At 45.4% G+C, this 20,359-nt stretch overlaps 1 protein-coding gene across 1 annotated transcript in view; it reads right to left on the minus strand.

Annotated features, from left to right (window-relative positions):
• KLHDC8B (kelch domain containing 8B) overlaps nucleotides 1-20,359 on the minus strand; it is a 133,828-nt gene that overhangs the window by 83,415 nt on the left and 30,054 nt on the right. Inside the window, exon 2 of the mRNA XM_075321463.1 lies at nucleotides 7,844-8,465. Coding sequence (XP_075177578.1) covers nucleotides 7,844-8,234 — 391 coding nt within the window. The 5' untranslated portion in view covers nucleotides 8,235-8,465. The remainder of the gene's footprint in view (nucleotides 1-7,843; nucleotides 8,466-20,359) is intronic.

Here is a 20,359-nt window from a genome sequence, read left to right on the forward strand (position 1 = left end):
TCATTTCTAATGTCTGTGTCTGCCTCTAACTCCTCCGTAGAATCTTTTGAGCACCAAATATCATCTATCTCAGTAATAGGAAAATCTGTCTTCACTTGAAACGGATTTTACAGATAAACTGAAAGTGAAAGCACAATTCAAGAAGAAAAACAAGCATATTTGTCTGATAAGATATATTACAAAGTGTCCTCTTATTATGTCTACTATTGATTTATGAAATAAAAAAAACCCAACAACAATTACTCTTTAAATCCAAGGGGAACCCAGTGGCAAGTGAGTGTTCAGCTCCTGCTGCAGCTCCCCCGCTGGTGAAATGATGTATTACACCACTCTGAGTAATGCATGGATATTCTCGATTCCTCCAGAACATGAATCGCTCTTAGTTGTCGCTCTCTATTTTGCGGCGTCTTCCTCACTGTCAGATCTGCATGGACTCCTACCAATAATGACAATGCAGAGCATCTAATTAGCACGTTCGTTAGCGCGTGCCATCTGCCTGTCTCTGCATCTTTGGGTTATTTCATCCCTTTCTAGCCATTTGTTTTGATAACATTTTCGGCAGACAGTATGTCAGTTCTTCCCGTCGATGTTGGCGTTCTTGGCGCTTTTCTCATGGAAGGCTGCAGATGGATACAGAAAGAGACAAGCAGGCGCCCGGGCGGAGGTGCTAGTACATTGGTGCGCGCAGCCGATCCCCGATTCCCGCCGGTCCGGTCGCCCCGTATGCTCTAACTTATCCTGACGTTTTTGCTCGGAGAAGTAAAACCATCATTTTCCGTCTTATATCTCAACTGACATCGAAAAGGCCAAATGCCTTAGCGGGGCCGAGAGAGGCGAGTGTGTGTGAATGTGCGGAAACACAAAGCGGAGAGGCTCAAACCGCGAAGCCCAATGGACTGGAAGAAAGGAACGTGAACGGTAAAACGGCCCCGTTAACCCTTGATGGTCCATGCGGCTAAACTAAAAAGAGTCTGGTTTAGAAAGACCCTCATTGAAGACCCCAATCTATTAACCAGGGAGCAGTGACAAAGAGCATCTCTCTGGGGGGCCGGACACATCTGTGCACTTATCTCCTGCAGAAGCGCTGCAGACAAACAAAACACCTGCTCTCCGACACTGCTATCATCATGGGGGTGCAGCAGCTGTCATAGTTATGGGGGCACTGTGGATTTCAGTACTATCAAGTGTTCATTACTCTCACGGGTTTTGGAGAAGTTCTAGTTCTGAGAGTGCTAGGGCTATCAATATGGGGGGTATAGTGGCTATCACAGTTGTGGGGGCACTGCGGCTATCATTAATATGGAGGCATAGTGGCTGACATACCGTAGTTGTGGAGGCACTGTGGTTATCTTTCTTATAGGGGTGTAGAAGCTGTCACAGTGGTGGGGGCACTCTGGCCATCTTTTTTATGGGGGTGCAGTGTCTGAAACAATTGTGGAGCCACTCTCGCTATCATTATTATGGGGAGTACAACCATTGTCTTTACTATGAAGGAACTGTAATTGGATATATAAAGGCAACAGATGAAGAATGGCTATTATTATTGGGGTGCAGTGACTCTCGTAGGTGTGGGGTCACTGTGGCTTACATTATTATCGGGAGTAAACCCGTTGTCTTTGTTATGGGGGCACTCTGGCTATCATTATTATGGGGAGCACAGCCATTATCTTTGTTATGGGGGCACTCTGGCTATCAACACTATGGGGAGTACAGCCATTGTCTTTGTTATGGGGGCACTCTGGCTATCATTATTACGGGCAGTACAACCATTGTCTTTGTTATGGGGGCACTCTAGCTATCATTGCAATGGTAAGTACAGCTATTGTCTTTGTTATGAGGGCACTCTAGCTATCATTATTACAGGGAATACAGCTATTGCGTTTGTTATGGGGGCACTCTGGCTATCATTATTATGGGGAGTACAGCCATTGTCTTTGTTATGGGGGTACTATGGCTGTCATTACGATGGGGAGTACAGCTATTGTCTTTGTTATGGGGCACTCTGGAAATCACTATTATGGGGAGTACAGCCATTCTCTTTACTATGGGGAACCTGTGACTATATACAGGCAACTGGGGCGATACTATTACGGGGGCGCAGTATATGGCTCTTGCTATGGCCTGTTATACAGATATACAGGTCCGAGTCTCCCATTAATTATACTAATATGAAGGAATGACCCCACGGGTAGAGCTCTGGGGACAGGTGACAGCTGTCAGGGTCCGGCCCATCTGTGCCCCCCCGGAGAGGTTAATAAGAGGCGAAGGAACCGGACTAATTATACTCAGGTCAGTGTAATGTATGTGCAAATGCCACCATGGCAACCATCAGCTCGGTTGCCAGGGCAACAATGGGGCCTGTTTATTTCTTGTACACATTTATCACCGGCGCTCAGCCGTTCCTCGCTGTCTCCGGTGACTGACAGCCCAAAACTTCAGCATTAATCATCTGTCCTTACAAGACGATTTAATTAGTTATTGTGTCCGCTATGAAGCTCGCGCGGGTCCGCGCCGGAGGAAGCGCTGTGACTGCAGGCGGTTTAGAGATCAATTGTTTAAATTGGTAATTAGGCGGCTGACATTTGGGACGGAATTAATGAATCCAGATGATGAAGAGACGCTTGTAAGGACAATATTAGCGCTAAATATGATCTGATCATCTGTTCACATCAACGGGCGCGATCACTGCCACATCTGGAGGGGAAAAGTCTGAAAATATGAGTATAGCAGAATAGTGAGTGCAGCTCTGGAGTATAATAAAGGATATAACTCAGGATCAGTAATGTAATGTATGTACACAGGGACTGCAGCAGCAGAATAGTGAGTGCAGCTCTGGAGTATAATACAGGATATAACTCAGGATCAGTACAGGATCAGTAATGTAATGTATGTACACAGTGACTGCACCAGCAGAATAGTGAGTGCAGCTCTGGAGTTTAATACAGGATAAGTAATGTAATGTATGTACACAGTGACTGCACCAGCAGAATAGTGAGTGCAGCTCTGGAGTATAATACACAATGTAACTCAGGATCAGTAATGTAATGTATGTACACAGTGACTGCAGCAGCAGAATAGTGAGTGCAGCTCTGGAGTATAATACAGGATATAACTCAGGATCAGTACAGGATAAGTAATGTAATGTATCTACACAGTGACTGCACCAGCAGAATAGTGAGTGCAGCTCTGGAGTATAATACAGAAGGTAACTCAGGATCAGTACAGGATAAGTAATGTAATGTATCTACACAGTGACTGCACCAGCAGAATAGTGAGTGAAGCTCTGGAGTATAATACAGGATGTAACTCAGGATCAGTACAGGATCAGTAATGTAATGTATGTACACAGTGACTCCACCAGCAGAATAGTGAGTGCAGCTCTGGAGTATAATACAGGATGTAACTCGGGATCAGTACAGGATAAGTAATGTAATGTATGTACACAGTGACTGCAACAGCAGAATAGTGAGTGCAGCTCTGGAGTATAATACAGGATGTAACTCAGGATCAGTAATGTATGTACACAGTGACTGCACCAGCGGAATAGCGAGTGCAGCTCTGGAGTATAATATAGCAGGTAACTCAGGATCAGTACAGAATAAATAATGTAATGTATGTACACAGTGACTGCACCAGCAGAATAGTGAGTGCAGCTCTGGAGTATAATACAGGAGTTAACTCATGATCAGTGCAGGATAAGTAATGTAATGTATGTACACAGTGACTGCACCAGCAGAATAGTGACTGCAGCTCTGGAGTATAATACAGGAGTTAACTCATGATCAGTGCAGGATAAGTAATGTAATGTATGTACACAGTGACTGCACCAGCAGAATAGTTAGTGCAGCTCTGGAGTATAATACACAATGTAACTCAGGATCAGTACAGGATAAGTAATGTAATGTATCTACACAGTGACTGCACCAGCAGAATAGTGAGTGAAGCTCTGGAGTATACTACAGAATGTAACTCAGGATCAGTGCAGGATCAGTAATGTAATGTATGTACACAGTGACTGCACCAGCAGAATAGTGAGTGCAGCTCAGGAGTATAATACAGGATATAACTCAGGATCAGTACAGGATCAGTAATGTAATGTATCTACACAGTGACTGCACCAGCAGAATAGTGAGTGCAGCTCTGGAGTTTAATACAGGATAAGTAATGTAATGTATGTACACAGTGACTGCACCAGCAGAATAGTGAGTGCAGCTCTGGAGTATAATACAGGATGTAACTCGGGATCAGTACAGGATAAGTAATGTAATGTATGTACACAGTGACTGCAACAGCAGAATAGTGAGTGCAGCTCTGGAGTATAATACAGGATGTAACTCGGGATCAGTACAGGATAAGTAATGTAATGTATGTACACAGTGACTGCAACAGCAGAATAGTGAGTGCAGCTCTGGAGTATAATACAGGATGTAACTCATGAGCAGTAGATGGCAATATCTGGGCCCCACTGGTTGCTGCCAGTTCTGAGTTGATGGCAGTGCTGAACATTTTCCATTTTTGACTGGAAGAAAGTATAATGCATCTTTTAGCCACTGCACTACGTTTTCTGCGTCTACAGTCTTCGACGTTGCCCATTTCTTGATACTTCTTAAAAAGAGCTTGAACAACACATAATAAAACCCCAGTCTGCTTTCAACTGTTTGCCTGGGAGAGACCTTGCTGATGCAGTATAACTACCTTGTGTCATGTTGCTGTGCACACTCCTGCCATGGTGTATACACTGTGACATGAAACCGTCTTCCAGAACCTCACCTTTGTAGCAGAATTTGGCTGCTCCTCCCCCAGTTTTAAGCCTCCTACACAGCTGTTTCTGTTAAGCCCACTTTACACGTTGCAATTAGTTGTACAATCGCATTTGCGATGTGACACGCCCAGGTTGCATACGGGATCTTGAGATTTCACGTTGGTTGTTCATTTGCTGTCACACGAGCGTTAGTAGTCTATGTTAAATTGGTCAATTGTGTGTGCGATCCTTTAGATCATGTGTTCTGTGACGTATGCATTGGGCACCTTTTTTTTTTTTTATTTATTGACTTGCCAAGCGTGTGTACTGTGTAGGGATGCGTTTTTACTATGTCATCTGCCGTTCAGCTCTGCTACATGGCCGCTGACAGCAGACACAGACAGCCATGTAGCAGCGCTGAATGGCAGATGACAGCAGACACAGACAGAGCCGCACTGTCAGAATGAACTCGGGTGAACTTCACCCGACTTCATTGTCATGCTGCGGCTCTGTCTGTGTCGCGTCCTGATTAGCGGTCACCTGTGAAGGGCTCACCGGTGACCGCTAATCTCCTAAGTTACTGAAGTTAGCAGCCCTCTCTCATACTCACCGATCCCCGATCCCCGGCGCTGCACGGCATTCACACTGCTCCGGCGGCTTTTACTGTTTTGAAAAAGCCGGCCGCCCATTAAACAATCTCGTATTCCCTGCTTTCCACGCCCACCGGCGCCTGTGATTGGTTACAGTGAGACACGCCCCCCACGCTGAGTGACAGGTGTCACACTGCACCCAATCACAGCAGCCGGTGGGCGTGTCTATACTGTGTAGTGCAATAAATAATTAAATAATTAAAAAAAACGGCGTGCGGTTCCCCCCAATTTTAAAACCAGCCAGATAAAGCCATACGGCTGAAGGCTGGTATTCTCAGGATGGGGAGCTCCACGTTATGGGGAGCCCCCCAGCCTAACAATATCAGCCAACAGCCTCCCAGAATTGCCGCATACATTATATGCGACAGTTCTGGGACTGTACCCGGCTCTTCCCGATTTACCCTGGTGCGTTGGCAAATCGGGGTAATAAGGAGTTAATGGCAGCCCATAGCTGCCAATAAGTCCTAGATTAATCATGTCAGGCGTCTATGAGACACCCTCCATGATTAATCTGTAAATTACAGTAAATAAACACACACACACCCGAAAAAATCCTTTATTAGAAATAAAAAACACAAACATATACCCTGGTTCACCACTTTAATCATCCCCAAAAAGCCCTCCATGTCCGGCGTAATCCAGGATGCACCAGCGTCGCATCTAGCGCTGCTGCATGGAGGTGACCGGAGCTGCAGCAGACACAGCCGCTCCGGTCACCTCCACGCAGGTAATGAAGACAGCAGCGCGATCAGCTGCTGTCACTGAGGTTACCCGCTGTCACTGGATCCAGCGGTGGCCGCGGGTAACCTCACTGACAGCTCAGCTGATCGCGCTACTCACCGCCGCTCCTATCACCTCCACGCAGCAACTGAGGTGAGTAGCGCGATCAGCTGAGCTGTCACTGAGGTTACCCGCGGCCACCGCTGGATCCAGTGACAGCGGGTAACCTCAGTGACAGCAGCTGATCGCGCGGCTGTCTTCATTACCTGCGTGGAGGTGACAGGAGCGGCTGTGTATTCTGCAGCTCCGGTCACCTCCATGCAGCAGCACTGGATGCGACGCTGGAGCATCCTGGATTACGCCGGACAAGGAGGGCTTTTTGGGGATGATTAAAGTGGTGAACCAGGGTATATGTTTGTGTTTTTTATTTCTAATAAAGGATTTTTTCGGGTGTGTGTGTTTATTTACTGTAATTTACAGATTAATCATGGAGGGTGTCTCATAGACGCCTGACATGATTAATCTAGGACTTATTGGCAGCTATGGGCTGCCAATAACTCCTTATTACCCCGATTTGCCAACGCACCAGGGTAAATCGGGAAGAGCCGGGTACAGTCCCAGAACTGTCGCATATAATGTATGAGGCAATTCTGGGCGGCTGTTGGCTGATATTGTTAGGCTGGGGGGCTCCCCATAACGTGGAGCTCCCCATCCTGAGAATACCAGCCTTCAGCCGTATGGCTTTATCTGGCTGGTTTTAAAATTGGGGGGAACCGCACGCCGTTTTTTTTAATTATTTAATTATTTATTGCACTACACAGTATAGACACGCCCACCGGCTGCTGTGATTGGGTGCAGTGAGACACCTGTCACTCAGCGTGGGGGCGTGTCTCACTGTAACCAATCACAGGCGCCGGTGGGCGTGGAAAGCAGGGAATACGAGATTGTTTAATGGGCGGCCGGCTTTTTCAAAACAGTAAAAGCCGCCGGAGCAGTGTGAATGCCGTGCAGCGCCGGGGATCGGTGAGTATATGAGAGAGGGGGATAGACTGACATGGACAGAGAGTGAGGGACAGAGATAGTGACGGACTGACAGAGATTAGTGAATGACAGACATTGTGAGGCGCTTCAGAACGCAGCTTTTCAGCTGCGCTCTGAAGCAGACCTTTTATAAGCTGCGGTGCAGAGCGCACACCTGCGCACATAGCCTCAGACACCAAAATCGTATGAGGGATGTCACACGTTACAATTGACTAGGTTCGTGCAACAAAACGCTCAATTCTAGAGAATGATACGATGTGTTTGCGATCAACGGTTTTGCGTTCAATCCTGATCGCAAGTAGATGTCACACGCAGATACCTCACAAACGATGCCGGATGTGCGTCACTTACAACTTGACCCCAACGACGGATTGTGAGATATATTGAAGCGTGTAAAGCGGGCTTTACTGTTTGTTAATAAACAGTTCCTAAAAGAAAAAGGCTGTCACACCAAATAGTGATGCGCTATAGATTGTCTTTTCTTTATTCATTTTGAAATTGATAAAAGGCATAAACTACTAACACTTGTTGTTTTTTACGCTTTCTTACTTTGTAGTGCTTTTTTCACACCTGCCTAACACTTTTGCACAGGACTGAACGACTAGGAAAATTCAAGGTTTAGTCATTTATGTCCGGACACATTTAACCTTCAACATAAACAGCTGTGATTGATGTAAAAGTCTTTTCTCACCTTTTTCAATGGCGCTGATCCCCATGGATGGCTGGCACAACGGAGCCTTCTTTTCCCACTTTCCCTCATCGCTGTTGTAGATCTCCACCGTTGACAATGGACATTGCTCATAATTCATTCCACCGATCACCAGAACCTGTTTCCCAACCGTGACCGACGCGGCTCCGGCTCGGGGGGTCGGCAATGAAGGTAGCACTGCCCATGTTTGTGACCCCACGTCCAGCATTTCCACTGTTTCCAGAGGAACTCCCGCTTTGCTGCAACCTCCTATCACGTACAAGTGCCCATCTTGGTACGATGGTGTGCAATAAACCCGGCAGGTGGGCATCGAAGGAAACACTTCCCAATAAAGGGACATGATGCCGCTGGAGGCCATTATAGAAACCGGCATTGTAGACAACCAGAGATGTGTGAGACAGGTCAGCCAGGCAAGAGCAACGATCCCATCGATCACCGGCCAGGGCTTCTAGGGCGCTGATAATATTACTCAACATCTGTTGCTCGTGGGGCCAGGAGCCTACGGATCCAGGGTAGCTCTATGGCCACTTCACATTACCATCAGGGGGATACCACATCCTCATGGTCCACATTTGACTCAACATCCGAATTGGTTATTTTCACTCTAGAAAAAAAAATAAGAGCAAATGTTCAAAAAGTTCCAATGGGTCAATAATAGAGTTGGACAAAAGATTCACAAAACCCTCATTGAGTGGTCACGTCAGCATCCCCATTGCAGCTTTTGAGTAGTAGACCCACGTGCCACAACTCCATGACATCACAGGGTGTACTAATCAGACAAGGTATTGGGGTGCAACAAGTAGGAGGTTCTGGTGGCCACGGCTGCAGAACTAGGGTCCTTTTTCAGAAGAGGCAACGGGGATGCAACAAGTAGGAAGTTCTGGTGGCCATGGCTGCAGAACTAGGGTCTTTTTTCAGAAGAGGAAACGGGGATGCAACAAGTAGGAAGTTCTGGTGGCCATGGCTGCAGAACTAGGGTCTTTTTTCAGAAGAGGAAACGGGGATGGAACAAGTAGGAGGTTCTGGCGGCCATGGCTGCAGAACTAGGGTCCTTTTTCAGAAGAGGCAACGGGGATGCAACAAGTAGGAAGTTCTGGTGGCCATGGCTGCAGAACTAGGGTCTTTTTTCAGAAGAGGAAACGGGGATGGAACAAGTAGGAAGTTCTGGTGGCCACAGCCGCAGAACTAGAGTCCTTTTTCAGAAGATGCAACAAGTAGGACGTTCTGGTGGCCACGGCCGCAGAACTAGGGTCTTTTTTCAGAATAGGCAACGGGGATGCAACAAGTAGGAAGTTCTGGTGGCCACGGCCGCAGAACTAGGGTCTTTTTTTCAGAAGAGGCAACGGGGAGGCAACAAGTAGGAAGTTCTTGTGGCCACGGCCGCAGAACTAGGGTCCTTTTTCAGAAGAGGCAACGGGGATGCAACAATTAGGTAGTTCTATTGCCACGGACGCAGAACTAGGGTCTTTTTTCAGAAGAGGCAACGGGGATGCAACAAGTAGGAAGTTCTGGTGGCCACTGCCGCAGAACTAGGGTCCTTTTTCAGAAGAGGCAACGGGGATGCAACAAGTAGGAAGTTCTGGTGGCCACGGCCGCAGAACTAGGGTCCTTTTTCAGAAGAGGCAATGGGGATGCAACAATTAGGTAGTTCTGGTGGCCATGGACGCAGAACTAGGGTCCTTTTTCAGAAGAGGCAACGGGGATGCAACACAAAGGAAGTTCTGGTGGCCACGGCCGCAGAACTAGGGTCCTTCTTCAGAAGAGGCAACGGGGATGCAACAATTAGATAGTTCTGGTGGCCACGGACGCAGAACTAGGGTCCTTTTTCAGAAGAGGCAATGGGGATGCAACACAAAGGAAGTTCTGGTGGCCACGGACGCAGAACTAGGGTCCTTTTTCAGAATAGGCACCAGGGATGCAAAAAGTAGGAAGTTCTGGTGGCCACGGCCGCAGAACGAGGGTCCTTTTTTTGCTCAACTCTAGCCCAAATAATTCCCAGAAAGTAGAGATAACTAAAACAATTTCATGTATTAATGCATATTCATCTGTATTGGTAAACTGAAACATTTTTTGGAGAGCCCCACATCACCAAGTAGGTGCTCAGGAGAAAATAAGAACAAAAAAGAAAAAGAACTCCGGCACTCATAGAACCCCAATAAAAAAAACAAGGAATGGATATTCTTATAGATTCTTTATTCAGTGAAACAGGTGTAAAACAGTCCGTAAACCGTTTTTGACGTTTCGGCCCCAGGCCTTTATCAAAATCGGACCATCTGGATACAAATCATAAATAAATCTAATATATAAAGCTGAATGTGTGTGTATGTATGTATGTATGTCCGGGATTGGCATCTGCACCGTCGCAGCTACAGCCACAAAATTTTGCACACTCACACGTCTGGACCCCGAGAGCGTCATAGGCTATGTTTTGAGGGGAAATTTTAACCTCGCGCTTTACAGTTATTCGCCAAAAAACTTGCCTCCATTAAAGCGAATGGAGCTGGGAGCCACAGTGCAGCCAGAACTTCAAAAAACGCGCAGCCACGCCCTTATATGGAATGTTGGCGTGTCACAATGCAGCCAGGGAAAGAGACAGACACAGGAAAAGAGGCAGACACAGACAGGGTAAGAGACAGACACAAAGAGACAGACACAGCAAAGAAACAGACTGACAGGGAAAGAGACAGACACAGAGACAGACACAGGGAAACAGACAGACAGGGAAAGAAAGGGAAAAAGACAGACAGGGTAAAAGACAGACAAAGACAGGTAAAGAGACAGACAAAGAGACAGACACAGGGAAAGAGACAGAGGGAAAGAGGGAAAGAGACAGACAGGGAAAGAGAGGGAAAGAGACAGACAGGGAAAGAGACAGACAGGGAAAGTGACAGAGATAGATAGATAGACAGGGAAAGAGATTGAGGCAGACGGAGAAAGAGACAGAGACAGTCAGAGACAGACAGGGAAAGAGACAGACAGACAAAGAGATAGAGAGAGAGAGACAGAGAGATATATACAGAGGGGAAGACAGACAGAGAATGGGAAAGAAACAGAGAGACAGTTACTATCCTGGGCGTTAATACATTCTATTTATACATTCTATCCCGGGAATGTTAATACATTCTATTTTGTTAACAACAGTTATTAACCCGGGCGAAGCCGGGTAATACAGCTAGTAACAAATAAATAACAATCAGTTTTACAGATATAAAGAAACAGAAAAAACACATGATTCATATCATCACATGATAATTCATAATGTCATCACACATAGTGTGAAAAAATAGAATGTACAATTGTGTTGAAATCACACTCTGCTATATCGACAAAACTTGTTACATAGAAAATGAGAATAAATCTCATTAAGCCTCTACAGGTAATACATTTTCCTCAACTTAGTATATTGATATGTGTAATATTCACAACATATGATTATATATACCCCTTTCGCTTTACCTTAGTATTTTTTCGTTGATTTTTCAATTTTAGGCTGTTGGTTACTATAGCGACACCCATTACCTGTGTACCTACTAATACACCTACCTATCACATACACCACCTAGCCTCTTTACAGGTAATACAAAAATGTCTTCCCATTATTGTCTATCCATACCTTTCATTATTACTAATCTATTGAACAATTTTAGGATTACACCTTCTTGTTTATTTAATTCAGGTCGTTCAGCGATGATAACTCCCTGTGAATCAACCCACATATTCTCTGTTAATCCATCTGATGAGCACCTTGCCATATTTTTTTATGTTCTCTTTTTTTGTTCGTGATATACCAATAATCTCTTTGAAAAAATTGGTAACATGCATTTCTTCATTTATTCTCATTCTCTATGTAACAAGTTTTGTCGATATAGAAGAGTGTGATTTCAACACAATTGTACGTTCTATTTTTTCACACTATGTGTGATGACATTATGAATTATCATGTGATGATATGAATCATGTGTTTTTTCTGTTTCTTTATATCTGTACAACTGATTGTTATTTATTTATGATTTATATGCAGATGGTCCGATTTTGATAAAGGTCTGGGGCCGAAACGTCAAAAATTGTTTACGGACACCTATTTCACTGAATGAAGAATGTATAAGAATATCCATTCCTTGTTTTTCTTATTGGGGTTCTATGAGTTCCGGAGTTCTTTTTCTTTTTTGTATAGGTAAACTGGGCAGCACGTGGGAGAAACCTAAAGGATTTTTTTACATTTTACCATCAATGCATAGGTGATGCCTTACTGACCACTGGGGATCGTACTACTGAGATCTATTTGCTTACAATCTAGAATTAAAAAAAAAAAAAAAAAGATAAATAAAAAAAGTTCCAATGGGTCCATATAGTCCACGCAGAGATCCAAAACTATACAGGAATAATACAATTCTATTCATCCATTTTTCGGACCCTTATTTTTAGTTTCTCCTAGATTTGTCTATACATTTTTGCGGTTATTCTGGTTGCTTGTGCACCTTTTTCTACCACACTTTTCCCTTCCCCTCAACATTCCATTAATATGCTTGGATAAATCACTCTGTGAACAGCCAGCTTCTTTAGCAATGACCTGTTGTGGCTTACCCTCCTCTTGGAGTGTGTCCGCTCCTTGCGACACAAGTCCACTACTTGTTAATCTCCCAAATTTTTGAATAGTCTTTTCTTAACAATCCAACAATCCTATCAAGACTGGTTATCCCGGTTGCTTTTTTTCTACCACACTTTTTCTTTCCACTCAACTTTCCATTAATATGCTTGGATATAGCACTCTATGAACAGCCAGCTTCTTTACCTTTTGTATCTTACCCTCCTTGCGGAGTGTGTCAATGACTGCCTTCTGGACATCTGACAAGTCAGCAGTCTTTCCAATAATTGTGTAGCCTACTGAACCAGACTAAGGGACCATTTTAAAAGCTTAGGAAGCCTTTGTAGTTGTTTTGTGGTAATTATTCTAATTTTCTGTGATAATGTCTTTTGGGTTTTCATTGGCTGTAAGCCATAATCATCAACATTAACAGAAATAAACACTTGAAATAGATCCCTCTGTGTGTAATGACTCTATATAATATAGTGCCTACAAGTAGTATTCAACCCCCTGCAGATTTAGCAGGTTTACACATTCGGAATTAACTTGGCATTGTGACATTTGGACTGTAGATCAGCCTGGAAGTGTGAAATGCACTGCAGCAAAAAAGAATGTTATTTCTTTTTTTTTTTTTTTTAAATGGTGAAAAGTTTATTCAGAGGGTCATTTATTATTCAACCCCTCAAACCACCAGAATTCTGTTTGGTTCCCCTAAAGTATTAAGAAGTATTTCAGGCACAAAGAACAATGAGCTTCACATGTTTGGATTAATTATCTCTTTTTCCAGCATTTTCTGACTAATTAAGACCCTCCCCAAACTTGTAAACAGCACTCATACTTGGTCAACATGGGAAAGACAAAGGAGCATTCCAAGGCCATCAGAGACAAGATCGTGGAGGGTCACAAGGCTGGCAAGGGGTACAAAACCCTTTCCAAGGAGTTGGGCCTACCTGTCTCCACTGTTGGGAGCATCATCCGGAAGTGGAAGGCTTATGGAACTACTGTTAGCCTTCCACGGCCTGGACAGCCTTTGAAAGTTTCCACCCGTGCCGAGGCCAGGCTTGTCCGAAGAGTCAAGGCTAACCCAAGGACAACAAGGAAGGAGCTCCGGGAAGATCTCATGGCAGTGGGGACATTGGTTTCAGTCAATACCATAAGTAACGTACTCCACCGCAATGGTCTCCGTTCCAGACGAGCCCGTAAGGTACCTTTACTTTCAAAGCGTCATGTCAAGGCTCGTCTACAGTTTGCTCATGATCACTTGGAGGACTCTGAGACAGACTGGTTCAAGGTTCTCTGGTCTGATGAGACCAAGATCGAGATCTTTGGTGCCAACCACACACGTGACGTTTGGAGACTGGATGGCACTGCATACGACCCCAAGAATACCATCCCTACAGTCAAGCATGGTGGTGGCAGCATCATGCTGTGGGGCTGTTTCTCAGCCAAGGGGCCTGGCCATCTGGTCCGCATCCATGGGCAGATGGATAGCACGGCCTACCTGGAGATTTTGGCCAAGAACCTCCGCTCCTCCATCAAGGATCTTAAGATGGGTAGTCATTTCATCTTCCAACAAGACAACGACCCAAAGCACACAGCCAAGAAAACCAAGGCCTGGTTCAAGAGGGAAAAAATCAAGGTGTTGCAGTGGCCTAGTCAGTCTCCTGACCTTAACCCCATTGAAAACTTGTGGAAGGAGCTCAAGATTAGAGTCCACATGAGACACCCAAAGAACCTAGATAACTTGGAGAAGATCTGCATGGAGGAGTGGGCCAAGATAACTCCAGAGACCTGTGCCGGCCTGATCAGGTCTTATAAAAGACGATTATTAGCTGTAATTGCAAACAAGGGTTATTCCACAAAATATTAAACCTAGGGGTTGAATAATAATTGACCCACACTTTTATGTTGAAAATTTATTAAAATTTAACTGAGCAACAGAACTTGTTGGTTTGTAAGATTTATGCATCTGTTAATAAATCCTGCTCTTGTTTGAAGTTTGCAGGCTCTAACTTATTTGCATCTTATCAAACCTGCTAAATCTGCAGGGGGTTGAATACTACTTGTAGGCACTGTATATAGGAATAGATCCCTCCGTGTGTAATGACTCTATATAATATATAGGAATAGATCCCTCTGTGTGTAATGACTCTATATAATATATAGGAATAGATCCCTCTGTGTGTAATGACTCTATATAATATATAGGAATAGATCCCTCTGTGTGTAATGACTCTATATAATATATAGGAATAGATCCCTCTGTGTGTAATGACTCTATATAATATATAGGAATAGATCCCTCTGTGTGTAATGACTCTATATAATATATAGGAAAAGATCCCTCTGTGTGTAATGACTATCTAACATATAAAGCTGAATGTGTGTATGTGTGTGTGTGTGTGTGTGTGTGTGTGTGTGTGTGTGTGTGTGTGTGTGTGTATGTCCGGGATTGGCATCTGCACCGTCGCAGCTACAGCCACAAAATTTTGCACACTCACACTTCTGGACCTTGAGAGCATCATAGGCTATATTTGGAGGGGAAATTTTAACCCCGCTCTTTACAGTTATTCACCAAAAAAACCTGCCTCCATTAAAGTGAATGCAGATGGGAGCCACAGTGCAGCCAGAACTTCAGAAGAATGCGCAGCCACGCCCTTATATGGAATGTTGGCGTGTCACAATGCAGCCAGGGAAAAAGACAGACACAGACAGGGAAAGAAACAGACATAGACAGGGTAAGAGACAGACACAAAGAGACAGACACAGACAAAGAAACAGACTGACAGTGAAAGAGACAGACAAGGAAAGAGACAGACAGGGAAAGTGACAGACAGGGAAAGTGACAGACAGGGAAAGTGACAGACAGGGAAAGTGACAGACAGGGAAAGTGACAGACAGGGAAAGTGACAGAGATAGATAGAAAGAGAAAGAGATAGATAGACAGACAAGGAAAGAGATAGATAGACAGACAGGGAAAGAGATTGAGACAGACGGAGAAAGAGACAGACAGACAGAGAGAGACAGGGAAAGAGACAGACAGAGAGAGAGAGACAGAGAGATATATACAGAGGGGGTGACTGACAGAGAATGGGAGAGAAACAGAGAGACAGTTACTATCCCGGGCAGCGCTGGGTGCTATGTTGTGAGGCGAAATTTTAACCCCGCGCGTTCCAATTTACCAATCAATTTTGCCCCTATCTACATAATGGGGAAAAAGTGAAACGAAAAGTGTTGGGGGCAAATTGACAGCGGCCAGATGTGAACAAGGGGGACTTAAAGAATGAGAGTGATGGTGCCAAAGAGTATATACCGTACAGTTGCTAAGGTGGGGCCCCGACATGGGATACTCACCACACTCGGGGATATGAACACACACAAAATGCGCCACACACTACCGCGTGTTTGAACACATATACCTATCCTCAGCACACATCTCACCACACATACACCAACCTCACCACATAATCGCCCTAAACACACACAAGTCTGGTACATATACCACCCTCAGCACACATCTCACCACACATACACCACCCTCAGCACATAATCGCCCTAAACACACACAAGTCTGGTACATATACCACCCTCAGCACACATCTCACCACACACACACCAACCTCACCACATAATCACCCTAAACACACACAAGTCTGGTACATATACCACCCTCAGCACACATCTCACCACACATACACCAACCTCGCCACATAATCGCCCTAAACACACACAAGTCTGGTACATATACCACCCTCAGCACACATCTCACCACACATACACCAACCTCGCCACATAATCGCCCTAAACACACACAAGTCTGGGATTATCCTTCAAAAATAAAAATCTGATTAATAAGCAGCCAAACTACAAGAACAACAAATGTACCACATAGGAAATACGGCAGCTGTCAGTCACATGACCTGTCTATATGTGTATGTGTGAGCTAATATATACTGTCAGGGGGAGGGCTTTCTGTTGCCTGGAGATTTATCAGGCTTCCAATAGCAACCAATCACAGCTTAGCTTCTATTTTGCTACAGCTAATTAATCTGAGCTCTGATTGGTTAATATAGGCAACAATTTAATATTAACATTTCTATCTATTTGTTTTGTGTTGTTTGTGTGCAGAATACATTTTTGTTAATACATTCTATTTTGTTAACAGCAGTTATTAACCCGGGCGAAGCCGGGTACTACAGCTAGTATATTATATAGGAATAGATCCCTCTGTGTGGAATGACTCTATATAATATATAGGAATAGATCCCTCTGTGTGGAATGACTCTATATAATATATAGGAATAGATCCCTCTGTGTGGAATGACTCTATATAATATATAGGAATAGATCCCTCTGTGTGGAATGACTCTATATAATATATAGGAATAGATCCCTCTGTGTGTAATGACTCTATATAATATATAGGAATAGATCCCTCTGTGTGGAATGACTCTATATAATATATAGGAATAGATCACACTGTGTGGAATGACTCTATATAATATATAGGAATAGATCCCTCTGTGTGTAATGACTCTATATAATATATAGGAATAGATCCCTCTGTGTGGAATGACTCTATATAATATATAGGAATAGATCCCTCTGTGTGTAATGACTCTATATAATATATAGGAATAGATCCCTCTGTGTGGAATGACTCTATATAATATATAGGAATAGATCACACTGTGTGGAATGACTCTATATAATATATAGGAATAGATCCCTCTGTGTGGAATGACTCTATATAATGTATAGGCATAGATCCCTCTGTGTGGAATGACTCTATATAATGTATGTGTTTCCCTTTTTGAATTGAATTTGTGAAATAAATTAACTTTTTGATGATTTTCTAATTTACTGAGATGCTCTTGTATACAAATCTGGCAATTTTTCAGAATCGACTGGGCATCTAACGTGTATTGAGACCTCTACCCAAACCTCAGATGTCACCGGGGTAGTGTTGGCGACTGCTCCAAACGTTTGTTTCTGGAGAATAAGCCACCACCAGAGGTTTCTGGCATCGGCTCACTCCCCTCTCTTCTTAAAGAACACATGCATGCTCTGCCAAGTTGAGCATGCATGTGTATGGGCTTGTTAGGAAAGACAGATGTGAGCCCAGCAATCCAGTTTATATCTGCAGCTGTGGCCAATGCAGGAACTTGTCATTTAAAAAGAAGTGAACTGACACATATAGTCATTATCTTCTGTCCCCGGCACCTCCGCGGCTCGGGGCCCGCGGTGACTCAATATCATGCAATTTGCAGCATCTCACTTCGCAGTCCTGGGAGTTGTAGCCCTTGGACACATTTCCAGTTTATTAGACTTCTATATATTCCTGATGATGAAAGAGAATCTGCTGAATGTCAGATTTCGGTGAGAACAGGGGAGACGCGACAGATCCACAATTACATGCAAATTTATATTAGATTACCATAAACCTATTATATTCACATTACTGGTCCGTGCAATTTAGACCCCAGACAACCTTATTTAAAGGGCAGTTCCACATCTAACAAGTTATTTTTTGAGATCCAATATTTACTGATGGTGACATTTTATAACATATAATAATGTACAGTGCTTATTTCCAAATCCCCTATTTGCTTTTACGGTTATAGAAGTATAAAATGACCACATAATACACTTCTATTATCACAGCTGTCCCACTCGTCATCTATTCCCTTCAGGCCCAGATTTGGAGGCCCAATTTCTGGCCCTGTGCTTGACAAAAGAGGGAACTCCTTAGTCCCCTTCTCTTCCTATACATAAGCCTTGATAGAGAAGTGGAGCGTGCAGCCACCACTAGGTGAAGCTTACTTCCGACCACCACTAGGTGAAGCTTACTTCCGACCACCACTAGGTGAAGCTTACTTCCGACCACCACTAGGTGAAGCTTACTTCCGACCACCACTAGGTGAAGCTTACTTCCGACCACCACTAGGTGAAGCTCAACTTGCAGCCACCATTAGAGTATAGTCGGGTTGCGGCCACCGCTAGAGGGGACTCGGGTTGCGGCCACCGCTTGGGGGGACTCGGGTTGCGGCCACCACTAGGTGGGGACTCGGATTGCGGCCACCGCTAGATGGGGTCTTGGGTTGCGGCCACCACTAGGGTGGGACTCAGGTTGCGGCCACTGCTAGGGGGGACTTTCAGGTTGTAGCCACCACCAGGGGGGGACTCTCAGGTCGCAGCCACCGCTAGGTGGGGACTTGGGTTGCGGCCACCACTAGGGTGGGACTTGGGTTGCGGCCACCGTTAGGGGGCACTTTCAGGTTGTAGCCACCACCAGGGGGGGACTCTCAGGTTGCGGCCACCGCTACGGGGGGACTCGGGTTGCGGCCACCGCTAGGGGGGGACTCGGGTTGCGGCCACCGCTAGGGGGGGACTGGGGTTAGGCCACCGCTGGGGGGGGGACTCGGGTTGCGGCCACCGCTAGGGGGGGGGGGACTCGGGTTGCGGCCACCGCTAGGGGGGGGACTCGGGTTGCGGCCACCCCTAGGGGGGGGACTCGGGTTGCGGCCACCCCTAGGGGGGGGACTCGGGTTGCGGCCACCCCTAGGGGGGGGACTCGGGTTGCGGCCACCCCTAGGGGGGGACTCGGGTTGCGGCCACCCCTAGGGGGGGGACTCGGGTTGCGGCCACCCCTAGGGGGGGGACTCGGGTTGCGGCCACCGCTAGGGGGACTCCCAGGTTGCAGCCACCACTAGGGGGACTCTCAGGTTACAGCCATCACTAGGGGGACTCTCAGGTTGCAGCCACCACTAGGGGGACTCTCAGGTTGCAGCCATCACTAGGGAGACTCTCAGGTTGCAGCCACCACTAGGGGGACTCTCAGGTTGCAGCCACCACTAGGGAGACTCTCAGGTTGCAGCCACCACTAGGGGGACTCTCAGGTTGCAGCCACCGCTAGGGGGACTCTCAGGTTGCAGCCACCGCTAGGGGGACTCTCAGGTTGCAGCCACCACTAGGGGGACTCTCAGGTTGCAGCCACCGCTAAGGGGGACTCTCAGGTTGCAGCCACCACTAGGGGGAACTCAGCTTGCAGCTATAACTAGGATAAGTTGAATTTCCAGCCACTACCAGAAGCTCCACTTCCAGCCACCACTAGGCTGAACTCAGCTTTTAGCCATTTCTAGAAGAAGCGCAACCTCCAGCCACCACGAGGAGCTCAACGTATAGTTACTCAACTTTCAGCCACCCAGAGGAGGACCTCACTGCAGACTGCATTATAATTGATCTCAATGTATAAGCCGTAAACTTCAAAACTACCTAAAACCAACCATGGCGTCCAGAGTAGGGATTCTTCCCACCCGCTCCTTGCCTTTGCTAAGTGAGTACAGCGATTCCAGTAGTGTTTGTATTACCATTGTGGAACGCCAAATTTAAAGGGGGTTGTCGAAACGGGAAGACTAAGCTGTTATCACTCCATAACTGGCACCAGGGGTAAGATACCTACCCATATTATTTTCTTCTTTAACTGGAGAGCTTACACTAAGTTGTTCTCCCGCTGCATTATTCAGGTGACACAAATGTCTCCGCTTCCCAGACGCTGGTTTCTTCATGAAATATTAAGAAGCTGCCACACTCCTTGTAAGACTTCTGTTTTATGATCTACCTGGTCTCTCTGCATCCACTGGGACCCAACATGGTGTAAGTTCTGAAGTTTAAAGGACCATAAAGAATTCACCTATAAGAAGATCTATAAGGTCAAAGGCAAGGTAAGTGGACCCCACTGATGGAGGATTTGGGTGTTTACTGAGGCTCTAGGCTTTCCTTGATTGTGTCAAATATACAAAACTGAAGGAGCTGAGAAGAGTCCATCTGTAATCTGCAGATTATAAGGATTAAGTGGGGTTCAGATGTAAATAGGGGGGTAAAAGAAAAGATTCGTAACTAACTCTATAGAC

This window comes from Anomaloglossus baeobatrachus, chromosome 8, assembly GCF_048569485.1.
Source record: "Anomaloglossus baeobatrachus isolate aAnoBae1 chromosome 8, aAnoBae1.hap1, whole genome shotgun sequence".
Classification (NCBI taxonomy): domain Eukaryota; kingdom Metazoa; phylum Chordata; class Amphibia; order Anura; family Aromobatidae; genus Anomaloglossus; species Anomaloglossus baeobatrachus.